General features: G+C 61.1%; 1 protein-coding gene across 2 annotated transcripts in view; it reads left to right on the top strand.

The window, feature by feature from the left end:
- MED12 (mediator complex subunit 12) overlaps positions 1–15,222 on the top strand; it is a 95,328-nt gene that overhangs the window by 70,386 nt on the left and 9,720 nt on the right. Inside the window, exons 39-43 of one of the 2 annotated variants that reach the window (XM_089781764.1) lie at positions 163–243; positions 391–608; positions 1,024–1,195; positions 7,355–7,516; positions 7,663–7,744. In XM_089781764.1, coding sequence (XP_089637890.1) covers positions 163–243; positions 391–608; positions 1,024–1,195; positions 7,355–7,516; positions 7,663–7,744 — 715 coding nt within the window. Of the gene's footprint in view, positions 1–162; positions 244–390; positions 609–1,023; positions 1,196–7,345; positions 7,517–7,662; positions 7,745–15,222 lie in introns of both variants that reach the window. The other variant, XM_089781763.1, reaches the window with a different exon arrangement.

The following is a 15,222-nucleotide window of genomic DNA, read 5'->3' as shown; positions in this document are numbered from 1 at the left end:
GGGCCGCGGGCTGGGGGCTGACGGCTGGGGGCCGGGGGCTGGGGGCTGACGGCAGGGGGCTGACGGCTGGGGGCCGCGGGCTGACGGCTGGGGGCTGGGGGCCGCGGCGCCCAGAGGGGAGCTCCCCGAGTTCCTGCGTGTGACTCTCCTGCTCCTTTCCAGCAGGGCCAGGGGATGCTGGGGCAGCCGCCCATGCGCCACATGGGCCCTGCCCCTTCCTATGGAGCCCTGCAGCCCTCCCAGGTGAGTGGGGGGGCTCTGAGCTGGCTGCGGGGACCCGGAGCCACGTGCTGCTCCCCGCTGGGCAGAGGGCAGGGGACCAGGCGGCCCCGGGTGCCGAGTGCTGCCCCCGGCTCCCAGCCCCCGTGAGCAAGGCTTTTGTTCGCCCAGGGTTACACGCCCTACGTCTCCCACATCGGCCTGCAGCCGCAGCCCTCCCAGCCCAGCACCATGGTCCCGCCCAGCTACTCCAGCCAGCCCTACCCGAACTCCCACGCCGGCTCCGCCCCCGCGCTCGTGGACCCCGTCCGGCAGATGCAGCAGAGACCAAGTGGCTACGTGCACCAGCAGGCCCCTGGCTACGGCCACGCCCTGGGCAGCGCACAGAGGTACCTCGGCCCGGGCGCCGCCTCCGCTAGGACTGGGCAGGCCCGAGCGCCCCGTGCCCGCGGCTCTGGCGCCCTGGGGCTGTGGCAGCCAGCAGTCTGGCTCCCGGCAGGGAGGGATGGACTGTGGGCTGAAGGATGAAGTCATGTCCCTGGGGAGAAGGGCTGGGCCCCCGTCTGGCCGGGGTGCTGGGGCTGGGGGCAGTCCCTCCGTGCCACTGTTCTGCCCCAGGAGAGGGCCGGGCAGGACGTCCCTCGGAGCAAGGCTCGCAGTCCTGCCGCCTGAGGCTTTTTAGCCCCAACCTTTGCGGCCGGCCGGGGCGGGTGTCTGGGCCCCTGCACGTGCCAGGCCCGTTTCCTTGGCCAGAGCTCAGGCTGGGTCTGCTCACAAGCCGCTGATGCTTCTCCGTGCTGTCAGGTTTCCTCACCAGCCGCTCCAGCAAGCGCCGATGATGAGCGGGATGAGTCACCTGAGCGCACAAGGGGTCCCCGCGGGAATCCGGCCCACGCAGGGATTACCTGAGCAGCAGCAGCAGCAGCAGCAGCAGCAGCAGCAGCAGTTCCTGCGGCAGCAGCAGCAAATGCTGAGAGTAAGTGGCGGCCTGCTGCTTTCCTCAGCCCTCGCGGGGTCTGGAGCCGGTGTGGGCGGCGGGGCGTGTCCTCTGCTCGGCTGGGCTCTCCCCTCGCGTGCCCAGCCCCGCTTCTGCCGCTGCCTTGCCGCGTGCTCCTGCTGGAGAGACCTGGGGCATCGCTCGGCTGTCACCCAAGTCAGGCTCTACCCACGAAAGCAAAGCCGTGGCCCGATGTATTTGGTTGGTCTAAGGTGCCGTGGGACCGCTGGTTGTACTCGGCCATAGACGACAAGGTAGGAACGGGAAGGTCCGTTGGGTCTGATCTGCTCCCTGCTGCTCTTGGCTCCAGTCAGCCGTTTGGCTCAGGAATCAGCTGCAAAGCTCTGAGCTTTCCTGGCACGTATAGTAGCCCCGTGCGGCTTCGCTCTAGCCATGCCGGGCCCAGGGCAGGACAGGGGATTTGAACGACTCAGAGCACCTGGCTCCAAAGCTTGCTGAAGCTGGCCCAGTAAATGAGATTCCCTCCCCTCCCTTCTCTCTCCAGAATGCTTTAGACATCTGCTGGGAGCCAGGCGTGGCCAGGTTCGGGAGGAGCCTCTGTAACCGGAGAGCCCCTCCCAGCCTGAGACTGCCAGTGGAGAGGTCCCGGGGCATGTAAGGGATGGAAATGACTAACTCTGTAGGGAGTTCAGTGCAAGTCTGGGGGCCTTCTCCTCTGCCCCGTTCCGAATCGAGCGGCCCAGGCTCCCTGCCTCCAAGGAGCGTTGTCCCAGTGCCCGTTCGTATGGAGATGAACCTCTGGCTTTGTCTCGGATGACGTGTCCCGGGTAGATCTCGGTCAGGCTCTCAGCCTGGCCTTTGGGGCCGGTCCCAAGGGCTAGGAGACTGCGCTATTACAAACCAGGGTGCACTGATTGATCGAAACCAAAAAAGAATCCTGGGTTTCAATCAGGTTTCCCACGGCTGCTTCTTCACCTGTTTCTTCAGGGCATGGTGCTGATCTGATCACTTACACGTTAACTGACCGCGCAGGACGCCTTGTACAGCACGGAAGGGGGACTCTGTCCTTTGTTTAGATGTTTATTAGTTTAGGAAATAGCCCATAATACTCACTCCCTGCGCCACGCTGCCGATGCGGGAGCAGTGCGAGAGGAGCGGTAAGAACTAAATGGCGCACAATGGCACTTCTGTTTACTAAACGCAATCTGCCGCGCTACACCGATGTTTCACACGTGCGACTGCACAGTCTCCTGAGCTGCTGGCTGGCAGCTGTGCTGAAACTCTTCTCTTGTCATTTTCTATGTGATTAGCTCTAGCCACCAAGACCTCCGAACGCTGAGTGCCGGGTGTCCTTACACCCTACTGCTAGCTCTCCCCTTCCCGCTGCCATGGTCAGGTTGATGCAGATCTAATACGGACTGTGCGTAGGGCGCACTTCATTGTGGAGCCAGCCCTGTTGGAGACAAGTACAGGACGGGGTTCCTTTGGGAAAGCTGAGTGACGCTGACGTCCAATAGGGAGCAGGCTTACGGCATCACCGCTCTGGTCTGTTCCAAAATAAGGGGTGCGAATACTGTCCTGAAATAAGACAATTACTCTCAGCGGCACCTCTCGATTTCTCCTACTGCGTCTGTCTGTCCTGCATACCTGGGGCACGAATTACACAAGCCGCGAGGATTAGCTGAGCTCCGCTTGTTTTCTGGCAACATCCACCCCAGCGAAGCGCTTGGGAGTTTACTTGTTAACACGCCTAGAATCCTAGCGCACTGGCCGTGGGACCTCGAGAGATCATCGGATCCATTCCTCTGCCCTCGTGGCAGGACCAAGCACCGTCTAGCTCATCCCTGCCAGGTGTCTGTCTAGCCTGCTCTGAAATATCTCCGGAGATGGAGATTCCACAGCCTCCCTAGACAACTTCTTCCAGCGTTTAACCACCCCGAGAGGCAGGAAGTTTTGTACGAAAAGGCAGCGAGAGGGTCTTGAGAGCGATGCTTTGCCACGTTGATCCACATTGTTCTTCAGCCACAGACTGCCCAGAAGCAGGTCTCTGCGCGGGAGCCGTGTTAGTCTGTACCTGAAAACACTCGAGCACAACGAATAGCCCGGCAGCACCGTAGAGACTGGCATGTGAGGCTGCAGGGTTGGGTAGTCGGTAGGGGCTGCCGGACTTCGCTGGGTTCCGTTTTCCCAAGGAGCGGTTTTCCTTACGAGGTTTCATTCTTGCAGCCGGGCCCTGCACCGTCTTCTCGGCATGGCTCCTTTCTCGCCCAGGGAGTGCGTTGCGTCCGGGCCTTCCCAGACGCTCTCGCACCCGGGAGTCAGGGCAGGTTTTCTGTGGCAAGGGTGGAGGGGAATATAGGAAGCTGTGTGTGTGCTGAGGAACGTCTTCCCTTTTCTTCCCCTCTCCACTCCACTGTCTGCTGCCTCTGTCCCTAGTCCGTGTCTTCCCGCCCTCTGCCGCGCCTGGCCCAGGGCGCCTCCACCGCAGCACGGCACAGAAGCAGCGTGGCCCAGCCTGGCTCTGGCTGCGTGTCACTTGAGTTTGCTGAGAAACAGGGATGGAAAGCCCAGAAGTTTCAAGAGGCAAGGGCGGGTAGTTCGGCTGGGCAGACCAGAGCCGTTACCTCATTGCACGAGACTTAGCACGTCTGGGAGATTTAATTGTCACTGCTCGTCTTGCATGAAACGTTTAGTATTTTATTGATGTTGTTTAAAACATAAAAAATCCTATTTAAGTTAAAAAAAATCCAGTTTTTAAATGTTTTTAAATCATTGATTTTTATCCACCCTGTTACAAAGTGTCCCCTAATATTCAGCTGGTGTGTCCTGTTGGCGGTGGTGAACTCCGAAGGCTCCTCACTTGCTGCCTGACCACAGACAGTGATGTGCTGACTACGAGTGAGCACATAGACAGACATATCTAGATTAGGAGTTCTCTGCGCTGTGTTCATGAAATTGGACTATGCCCTGGATTTAGAGCAGGGTTTGATAAATGTTGGGTGCATGACATAAATGAGAGTAATGTAGGAACTGTATTAATGTACCTGCTCCGGAAATGGTAGAAATAGGTTGAGAATCGCAAGTGAATTGTTACGTTAAATAATGAATTTTGGGGGCTACTGGGTTCAGGTGAAAAGTCTCTGAGGGGAGCCGTGTTAGTCTGTATCTGCGAAAACGCTGAGGAGTCCTGTGACAGCTTGGAGCCTACCAGATGTGTTCGACAATGTTCCCTCTAAGTTTTTCCATCCATGTGCAGAATGAACTTTAAGTGCACCAAGGCAAGTGCAGCTGTGCACCACCAATCAAAACACATGCTGCTGGCGGTGGGCCCTCTGCCTGTCAGCTGGGCAGCAGCTGAATCTCTCCTGGGCAGCCGCCCAAGCACTCAGCTTACAGGGATCACTGGCATTGAGGCGTCAGCTTTCCTGGGTAGAACCCACTTCCTCAGAGGGCGGAGTGGAGTTTGGAGGGGGGGGTACTTGTGAAAATGAGGCTCATCCGAGGGAATGGACGGAACAGGCAGTCACCATGTGCTCCAGCTCCTGTCATCCATTCTCAGCTTCTGGCAGAGGCCGGTGACACTACCTGCGGGAGGGCACCGCCTTCCTCCCTGGCAGATGACGTCAGGCTCAGAGTGTGGCAGATTCATTACAACTACCGTTCAAACATAAGCGGGGCCAGACCACAGGCCCATCCAGCCCAGTGTCCTGTCTGCCCACAGCGGCCAAGGCCAGGTGCCCCAGGAGGACGGATAACAACAGGGAATCCTGACGTGATCCCTCCGCTGTCACCCACTTTCCGACAGGTGTTCAAGAGGAGACTAAACTGTTAGGCTGCTTGTCCAGCGTAACCTTCCCGTTAACAAGGCCCTCTTGGACCCTGTCAGCCTTCGGGCGGACTCTGCATCAGTCGCACCAGCATGCCAAGAGGTGTGGCATGTTAAAGAGGAAAATGATTGCTGTCAGCCAGAGACACGGAATTTGTCTTCCCCGCCCCCATTCAATCATTGTGGCTGTGGTGAATTCAAGAGGCCATCAGTATCCTCTGAAATCCAGCCCCTAGGGCCAGGACTGGGAGTGTTTCTATCTTTTGGGGAGGAAAATACACTGTCAGCACTCCACAGCTCCGAATCGCAACCTCTCAGCCCTTAGCCGCAAATATGATTTCATCAGCCACTCGGAATTCCGCTCAGAGTCCCTCCGAGACCAATTCGAAGCCATCCATGGTGCAGGCCGACGCACGGCAAAGGCCTCACGTGAGCACGTTCCATCTGCTCCCATGAGGAGCTTAGTCTCCTGGCTCAGTTCTGCGGTTGCCCCAGAGGTGCAAAGGCGAGTAAGGGCCCTGTCGGTTGAGGATACAGGGCGCTCTGGAGAAGATCCCAGGGCTAATCTTTGATTGCTTGGAATTGATACACCTGGGCAGGAGGGGAACAAGTCTAGTCCCCAGTCTTTGGTCAGGCCGCACTTGTCACAGCATTTGTCCCAATGCTCGTATGAACCCCAAAAAAGAAATCCAGGTTCTCCACACAGAAATCTGTGGGCCCTCAACCAGAACAACGGTTTTGGTTGGGTGAGGGACCACCTGGCCAGTCTTTTCAGTATTACCCAATGCTGCAAACCCCTCTTGTCCCCATGGAGGCTGGCTGGCCCATTCCGCAGCGCACGGGCGTGGCTAATCCCCGACAAATGAGTGCTAAAGATTATTCGAGAAGGATACTCTATCTCTTTCTCCTCCCCCAACACCCTTCTCAGACAAGTGACAGACCATCTCCTCCGGGCAGGAGCCGTGGAACCAGTGTCCCCGCATCTGAGGCAAAGGCTTTCGCTTTCCCTACTTCCTGATGTCCAAGAGAAGGCAAGGCTGGAGACCCGCACTAGACCTCAGGGTGTTCACCAGATGTGTCAAGGCTCAGCCGTTTGAGATGGTCACACTAGTGAAAAAGGAGACTGGCTTGTGGGCACCGACCTCCGCGGCCTTCCCCATTCCAGTCAGACTGTCACAGAAGGTGTCTCAGATCGACACTAAGCCAGGGCCCTTCCCAGTAGAGGGTATTCCCTTCCACTCCGTCATTGTCGCCCAGCGACGGCTTCAAGGTACAGTCTGTGGTAGCAACTCCCCTGTGTGCCTAGGGCAACATCACCCGCCCTTACCTGGACAGTTGTCTCCTCAGGGCGGGACCCTTCATCAAAGCGGACCTGTTCCAGAATCTGGGCCCACGAATCAACGTTCCTTCTGGCCTGGAGCCAACGTTGACTCCAGGGGAGCGTGCTTCTCCCCCAGGGCAGGTCCCTCGGTCTGTGCCCTTAGAGCCCGTGCAGTCCAGCTCCCGGGGCACATTTGTGACAGCGCATGTCAGAATTCAGGAGGTGCCTCCAGGGGTGGGTCAGTTCAGCGCACAGACCAGAGTCGGCGTAATCAAAGCCCACAACACTCAAACCACCGTTGAACCCTGGGCGAGCCAGCCAAGAGGCACAGGGACACCACTAGGACTTGCCTTGTGCTGAGGGGTGTCCTCTGGGCGGTCCGTGACTACCCATCTCCCCTCTGCTAGGCAGCTCTTGTCCTACGCTTTGCAGGAAAAAGGGACCTGAGGTGGAGTCCCATGCGCCACGTGGGTTAGCCGGTGGCAGGGCGGGAGGGGACGGGGCAGCGCATGCGGAGGCTGAGCGGGTGTTGCTCCCGACATCTCCGATCAGCAGCGCGGGGAGGCAGCCCCAGCTCCAGCAGAGCAGCCAGAAGAACACCCCTCGGAGAGCCGTCGCTGCTGCACACGACGAGGAACATGGCCTGCAGGCTTAGTGTCTACTTGGCTTTTCCAGCAGCAGCGCAGAGCAGGCCCAGAACTCTCCCAGCAGTGCGGACAGCGTGGCTCCTTGACTGTGGTGTCACGGGCAGTGTAGACACCACTCGCTTCTGTGCTGGGCAGGCCGCCGGCCTCGTGGTCGAGGCACTGGACACAGGAACCGTGGGGAGCCCTGCCGCAGATTCTCTGTGACCCGAGGGAAGTCTCTTCTGGCCTGGCACCTGTGAGGAATGGTTAGGTTGAGGGGCAGCCGGGAGGGTCACTGTTGGGCTCTTGAATTCCCCTCAGCATTCCTGGTTGGCTGGCGGCGTAGCCCTCCCCTGACACATGCCTAATTGTCTCTTCTGCTTCTGTGTTTGCAGCAGCAACAGCAACAGCAGCAACAGCAGCAGCAACAGCAGCAGCAGCAGCAGCAGCAACAACAGCAGGCCCCACCCCAGCAGCAGCCGCAGGTGTCCACGGTGCCCCAGCCGCAAGCCCAGGGCCAGCCTCCAGGACTAGGGATGCAGGCTCTTCCTCCTCAGCAGCCCATTGTAAGTGTGTCCCAGAGCCAGAGGGGAGCCTGCGTCCTCCTCACCCCCCTAGCTGCTGCCTGCCACAGGGAGTGTTTGCCAGACGCCCCTGTGAACGCTGCCACCCCGCTGGGCTTGTGGCACTTTTCAGTCCTCTCTCTCTCTAGTTCCAGCGCCAGGGCCTCCAGCAGACACAGCAGCAGCAGCAGACGGCTGCCCTGGTCCGACAGCTTCAGCAGCAGCTCTCTAGTAAGAAATGAGCGCGCCGCGGCTTTCTGACTGTCTCCAGCCCTCCCTCGCTGCGTTTCTGCGGAGAACAGGCCCTGTCCCGTGCCACTCCTCTGTGAGCGGGTTGTGGGGGCAGAGCCAGCATGACTGTGGGAAGGCAAATCACGCCTCCCCAAATTCCGAGGGGGCGGCAGGCACGTGGCCAGGGAGCCAGTGGAGGTGGCATACCCGGATTTCCAGAAAGCCGTGGACAAGGTTCCTCCCCAGGCTCTTCAGGGATCAGTAACTGGTTAGCAGACAGGCCCCAAGGGGCAGCTCTCAGAGCGGAGAGAGGTGCCCCGGGGCCTGTACTGGGGCCGGTACTATCCAGCAGCCCCCCGTGGTCTGGAGACAGGAGCCAACAGGGAGACAGAGCTTACAGGTGATACAGAATCGTTCAGTCCAAAGCTGGCTGAGAAGTTTGAGGGATCTCGTAGGCAAGGAGAAGGGTGGGCCAGTCACTGCTCTTCCAGCGGAGGCCCTGGGGGATGCACCTGAGGCGACTGAGCCGGAGACTCGTGACAGCAGTGGCTGGGCCTGCAATGGCGACTGGCTAGTGCTGTCCGACCCCCGTGCCCAGCTCCCCTCAGAGGGCGCGGAGCTCGTTGAGCGGCGTTGTTTGCGGTGTGACTAGCTCAGCGGGCGAAGAGCCCTCGGTCTCCGTGTTTAAAGACAAAACCAGCCACCTTTCCCTGCTGTCCCGCTAGGGGACGGAAGTTGGGAGGCTGTAAACGTGGTGCGAGGCAGCCCCTCTTCCTGACACGCACGTCTCTGGGGGGACTCGTGCCCCAAACGTGCACACGCTGCCGGGGATCTTAAACTGCAGCATTTCCCAATGGAGGCGCGCTCCCGTCTCCTGGCGCCCGACCGCAGCAGGGCCCCCGGAAGGAAGGGGCCTGTCTCCTAAAGACCATGGAAGAAGGAGGGGAGCTCACACTCCCCTTATCGAAGAGGCGCTGCCCGGCCCGGTACCAGCCGTGCTCTCGGAGCTGCAGGCACTGGGGGGCAGGCAGAAGTACCAAAGACAGCAGCGCCTCCTGCTGGCCCTGTCGGACAGCACTGGCCCTGCGCTCCGCAGGCTCTGCCAGTGGCACCCCGCCTCCGCAGTCCCTCGCTTCGAGGGGTGTGAAAGCAGCTCTGGGCGCAGAGTGCCCTCTCCTGGGCACCGCTCCTGCTTCTGGGCTGAGGCGAGGGCGGTGGAGAGGAGGCTGGGGGCTGTCTCCTGTGCAATTTCAGGAGCGGCATGGCCCGCCCCGAGGAGCCACGGCCGTTGGTGGGCCGGCTGTGCCTTCACGCCGTGCCCGTGGAGGTCCGCCCACGCGCTCCATGAGACGGCGAAGAAATCTTAGCTCGGGGGAACTCGCTGGACGAGACTGGTCTGTGGGGCAGATCTCAAGAGCGTTAGGGTCTCGTCAGATGAATTGCTGACACTGCAGAAAACCCTCGAGGACCCCACCCCAAGGCTGCTCCCGGGTAGCTCAGCGCCATGCAACCTGACCAGAACAGGCAGCTGCTCCCCACAACTGCTCTGCCCACATCTCAGGCGGCACATGGAAAATACGACCTCCCTCCCGAAGGGGGCTCTGTTCACACGCCTCGCCACAGTCACTGGTAGCGGATGCAGTTGCTGAGAAGGGTAACCGCGTTTCTCCAGACCCGCCCCCGCGGATACGGACTTGCTCAGGCCTGCTCCTCAGCAGCCGAAGCCCTTGTGGCAAAAGGCGACTCCATAAACTTCTCGACGTTTTCTGATTTTGTCGCCTACAGGCCGGGGGCAAGAGAGCAGCGTGTGCGCTCCTCTCTCAGGGCCCCCTCCTGGCTAGGGCTGCACGCCAGTCTTCGGACTCTGCCGACACAGCAGCAGGGAGCATCGCTGCTGTCAGCTGTAGCAAAGCGCCAGGCCGCCTGGCTTGCTGGGATTCCCCAGGGCATCCACGCCGCCTGCCACGCGTCGCCAGCAAGACAGGAGTAGCTCCTCGCCGAAAGACTCGAGGGCCGCTGTCCAGTCTCTTGGCGTTTGGATGCCTGCATGGAAACGCAAGCGAGGCAGGTGGCTTACATCCCAGGGTTCCAGACCCATCCCGTGCACCCAGACCAAGCACTACCAGCGATGGCCAGACACGGACCCAACCCCCAACTCCCCAGGTCTCAACAATCAGCGTCCAAGCAGCAGGTCGGAAGGTGTGCTTGAGGCCAGTCAGCCCTCCCCCAGATATTGCTGCCAGCACTGCATCCCACCAGCTGCCTGGCGCTGCTTCCCCCAGACGGATTCGGAAAGCCTCCCTGGCTGTGCCACCCGTCCCTCTCCCCCCGCTCCTCCTCAGGGCCCCTCTCACGCGCCCTCGTGAGACCGGGAGCAGGCGAGACCGTTCTGCACATGGCGGAGGGACCTCACGGGCTGCTGCCTCCTAATGCGGAGGGAATCTGGATGCTGGACACCCGCCCTTGGTCTCCGGAGTGAAAGGCGTCTGCCGGAATGCAGCGACGCCGGATGCTGATGTTAGTACCGTTCCAGCTTGTTTGCAGCCCGTGACCTGCACGACCGTCCACCAACCCACAGGCCATTTCTTTGGCCCCCCGGACCTGCCCTTCGGCCTTTCCGCAGTCCCCCGGCTGTCCAAAGTGCTCCCTGTGGCAGCCCAGCCTCACAAGCACGGGGCCACGAGACACCTTACGTAGACACTGGCCTGATCGAGACTCGTGCTCGCGAAGCCGTCAGTCGCTCAACAGTCTACAAATGACCCTCGGGAGCGGCGCGCCCCTAACAGCGCTGTTACACCCTCACATGTTCCATCTTGGCCTCATCAGTGCCTCAGTGCGCAGCCAGGCCCTGTCTCCACCTCCCAGGTCCTGTGGGGGTGACCACAGCCATAGTGAAGCAAGCCAGGCTGCCTCGGGGCTCACAGGGCTGGCTCCTGCCAGCGTTGGCACCACACAAGTTCAACTCGAACAAACCTCCAGGCGTGCCAGCCTAGGCTAGGGCTCAGTGGTGGTCACTGTGCGGATTCGCTTCCTCCTGAATCGATCTCCACACCGGACCGCTCTCGACAGGGCGGGGCCCAGCGCGGGAGGCTCACAGTACCGGCATGATGCTCTCCTGAATCAACGCTCCACATCAGTGTGCTGGAACAACGTGCCATTCGCACCTTCCGTGCACGTTTCGTGTGTGGTACAGATCCTGGCAGCCAATGTGGTTTGCACGTTCTGCAGAAACAGGGAGGAGCAAAGTCATATTCCCTCTGCACGGAGTCCTTCGGCTGCGGACGTGGTCTGTTCAACAGGTCATCACCTCACCACATGTCTACGGGGTCTCGTGGTGTCCTGGCTGGCGCACTAAGCCAAAGGTTTTAAATGATCCCAAGTGGGAACCAAAGTCACCCTCGTAGCACCAGCATGGCCAGATAGATCTGGTACCTGTCCCCGAAACAGACGTGCTCCGCTCCCCACCCCACATTCCTCCTGCTTCTTCAGCTCCTCGCAAACAGCAGCCAGACTCTGCATCTCAACCGGAGTTGGTCCGTCTCGCAGCCTGACTCCTCGGTGGCTCCAGGGTGAGGAGAGACCTGTTCTGAGGATGTTAGACACCTGCTGAATAACAGGAGACCTGCTACACCGACCACATATTTACATCAATGGAAGAAAGTCCACGGGGGGCCCAAGCAAACAAATGGACAGCCCCCCCACTGCCATAGCGTGGCCCTCGCTGCACGCACCTTCGGGTGCATCTGGCAGCCCTCGCAATGGTCCTTGACAAAGGGGATGGTGATTTGGTCTTTGCTCATCCAGTTTCCAAAAGATTCCTCCAGGAACTGTGCAACTTCTACCCAGAGCCCCCGGGCCACTGCAGCCCCTGACTTCACGCTCACAGCTGCCCCATTCAAAGCTCTGGCCACGTGTTTTCTGCTCCATCTTCCGAGTTCTGTCCGCTCTGTCGGACGCCTGGAGAAACGTGCTCTTGGGGTTGGGCCACCCGATACAGTTTTCCCTCAAACAAGGACACTCTGAGGTCTAAGGTCCCCGCTTCTTGGCGTGATGCCCCCTGGCTGCTCCGCTGGTGTCGGGCTCATCCCGGCGCCCCGGATCGGAGATCATCAGGCGGCTGCGCGAGCGGAGAGGTAGCGCACGCAGCCGCTTTCCCTCAGTTCCTTCTTCACACCCTTGTCCAGCCCTCTCCTCCTCCACGAGGTGATTGGCAACCACTTGAGTCCTGTAGATGGTCAGAGAGACACAACTGAGTACTTTAGAGACTCCACCCTCCAGTCAAACAAAAACTAAAAGCTGCTGGCAGCTCTCACCGCTGTACAGCGCAAGCCCGTCACACTGAAACCAAAACACCCAAACCTCAGGAATCAACCGACACCTAACCCAGGCAGGCGGTGTGGCCCACACAACTTGGAGGGAAAACTCGGCCTGGGGGACGTGCCAGTCCTGCCTACGGACAAGAGATGTGGGAGATGCCAGGAGCCTGTGCCAGCCTCTGATGCCCACAGTGAATGCACACGCTGTCTGGGGACACGCGTGTGCCCCAAAACTGTGTCGCCACCGCAGCCTGGCAGCGAGGGCTCGCAAGGGAAGGGATCTCTCGGCTCACACGCTGTCTGGGGACGTGTACAACACCACTGTGTCCCTGCCACAGCCTGGCAGCGAGGGCTCGCAAGGGAAGGGATCTCCCGGCTCACACGCCGTCTGGGGACGTGTACAGCACCACTGTGTCCCCACCGCAGCCTGGCAGCGAGGGCTCGCAAGGGAAGGGATCTCCCGGCTCACACGCCGTCTGGGGACGTGTACAGCACCACTGTGTCCCCACCACAGCCTGGCAGCGAGGGCTCGCAAGGGAAGGGATCTCTCGGCTCACACGCCGTCTGGGGACGTGTACAGCACCACTGTGTCCCCGCCACAGCCTGGCAGCGAGGGCTCGCAAGGGAAGGGATCTCCCGGCTCACACGCCGTCTGGGGACGTGTACAGCACCACTGTGTCCCCACCGCAGCCTGGCAGCGAGGGCTCACAAGGGAAGGGATCTCCCGGCTCACACGCCGTCTGGGGACGTGTACAGCACCACTGTGTCCCCACCGCAGCCTGGCAGCGAGGGCTCACAAGGGAAGGGATCTCTCGGCTCACACGCCGTCTGGGGACGTGTACAGCACCACTGTGTCCCCACCACAGCCTGGCAGCGAGGGCTCACAAGGGAAGGGATCTCCCGGCTCACACGCCGTCTGGGGACGTGTACAGCACCACTGTGTCCCTGCCACAGCCTGGCAGCGAGGGCTCGCAAGGGAAGGGATCTCCCGGCTCACACGCCGTCTGGGGACGTGTACAGCACCACTGTGTCCCTGCCACAGCCTGGCAGCGAGGGCTCACAAGGGAAGGGATCTCCCGGCTCTCACGCCGTCTGGGGACGTGTACAGCACCACTGTGTCCCCACCACAGCCTGGCAGCGAGGGCTCACAAGGGAAGGGATCTCTCGGCTCACACGCTGTCTGGGGACGTGTACAGCACCACTGTGTCCCCACCACAGCCTGGCAGCGAGGGCTCACAAGGGAAGGGATCTCCCGGCTCACACGCTGTCTGGGGACGTGTACAACACCACTGTGTCCCCACCGCAGCCTGGCAGCGAGGGCTCACAAGGGAAGGGATCTCTCGGCTCACACGCCGTCTGGGGACGTGTACAACACCACTGTGTCCCCACCACAGCCTGGCAGCGAGGGCTCACAAGGGAAGGGATCTCCCGGCTCACACGCCGTCTGGGGACGTGTACAGCACCACTGTGTCCCCACCACAGCCTGGCAGCGAGGGCTCGCAAGGGAAGGGATCTCCCGGCTCACACGCTGTCTGGGGACGTGTACAACACCACTGTGTCCCCGCCACAGCCTGGCAGCGAGGGCTCGCAAGGGAAGGGATCTCCCGGCTCTCACGCCGTCTGGGGACGTGTACAACACCACTGTGTCCCCACCACAGCCTGGCAGGGAGGGCTCGCAAGGGAAGGGATCTCCCGGCTCTCACGCCGTCTGGGGACGTGTACAACACCACTGTGTCCCCACCACAGCCTGGCAGGGAGGGCTCGCAAGGGAAGGGATCTCTCGGCTCACACGCTGTCTGGGGACGTGTACAGCACCACTGTGTCCCCGCCACAGCCTGGCAGCGAGGGCTCGCAAGGGAAGGGATCTCCCGGCTCTCACGCCGTCTGGGGACGTGTACAGCACCACTGTGTCCCCGCCACAGCCTGGCAGCGAGGGCTCGCAAGGGAAGAGATCTCTCGGCTCACACGCCGTCTGGGGACGTGTACAGCACCACTGTGTCCCTGCCGCAGCCTGGCAGCGAGGGCTCGCAAGGGAAGGGATCTCCCGGCTCACACGCCGTCTGGGGACGTGTACAGCACCACTGTGTCCCTGCCGCAGCCTGGCAGCGAGGGCTCGCAAGGGAAGGGATCTCCCGGCTCTCACGCCGTCTGGGGACGTGTACAGCACCACTGTGTCCCCACCACAGCCTGGCAGCGAGGGCTCGCAAGGGAAGGGATCTCCCGGCTCACACGCCGTCTGGGGACGTGTACAGCACCACTGTGTCCCTGCCGCAGCCTGGCAGCGAGGGCTCGCAAGGGAAGGGATCTCCCGGCTCTCACGCCGTCTGGGGACGTGTACAGCACCACTGTGTCCCCACCACAGCCTGGCAGCGAGGGCTCACAAGGGAAGGGATCTCTCGGCTCTCACGCCGTCTGGGGACGTGTACAGCACCACTGTGTCCCCACCACAGCCTGGCAGCGAGGGCTCGCAAGGGAAGGGATCTCTCGGCTCACACGCTGTCTGTTGACACAGCCCTGGACCCCCATAGCTATAAAGGGGGCAGTAAGGGCTCGAGCACAAAATCCCCTCTGGAAACCCCTTCACCCTGTGCCTCAGAAGGCCGGGTCAGAAACCAGACCCTCCCCAACCCGCGCTCTCCCTAGGATCAGGAGAGGGGATGAACCGGGCACTCGGGCGTGGGGAAATCTCCTCGGCACCCTCTGAACAGGCCATCAGACCACCTGCCTGGGTATCAGAAAGGGCCCCTGCTAAGGGCCTGGTGTAACAGAGGCACCAGTGGCCTGGAGGACACCCGGGGTGCCTGGAGCACACTCAGTATCCCTGGTACAACGTGAGCCCCCTGTGCAATCTCCCCACAGGCACCGGGAGGGGACAGGGCTAGTCCCAGTGTCCTCCAGTACCTCACGCTAACCCCACATCCTCTGGGGCCGTGACCCACCCACGCCACCATCTCATGTACCAGGGGACCCAGCAGCGGCTCCCAGGGCATCATCCCACAGCCGTTCCCCAATGCGCAAAACAGGCACCGCCGAGACAGGACAGGCAGGCCAGAGCGGGCCCCCACTCGCTCTCGCTCCCCATTACCGATAAGGGGTCGCCGTGCTCACCCACCTTGTCTCAGATCAGTGCTACCAAGGGGCAGGTTCTCCTCTCGACACTCT

Source organism: Pelodiscus sinensis, chromosome 13, assembly GCF_052426305.1.
Source record: "Pelodiscus sinensis isolate ZL-2025 chromosome 13, ASM5242630v1, whole genome shotgun sequence".
Taxonomy (NCBI): Eukaryota; Metazoa; Chordata; order Testudines; family Trionychidae; genus Pelodiscus; species Pelodiscus sinensis.
Note: the sequence above shows the minus strand (reverse complement) of the source record. Positions and strands in the feature narration are given on the sequence as shown.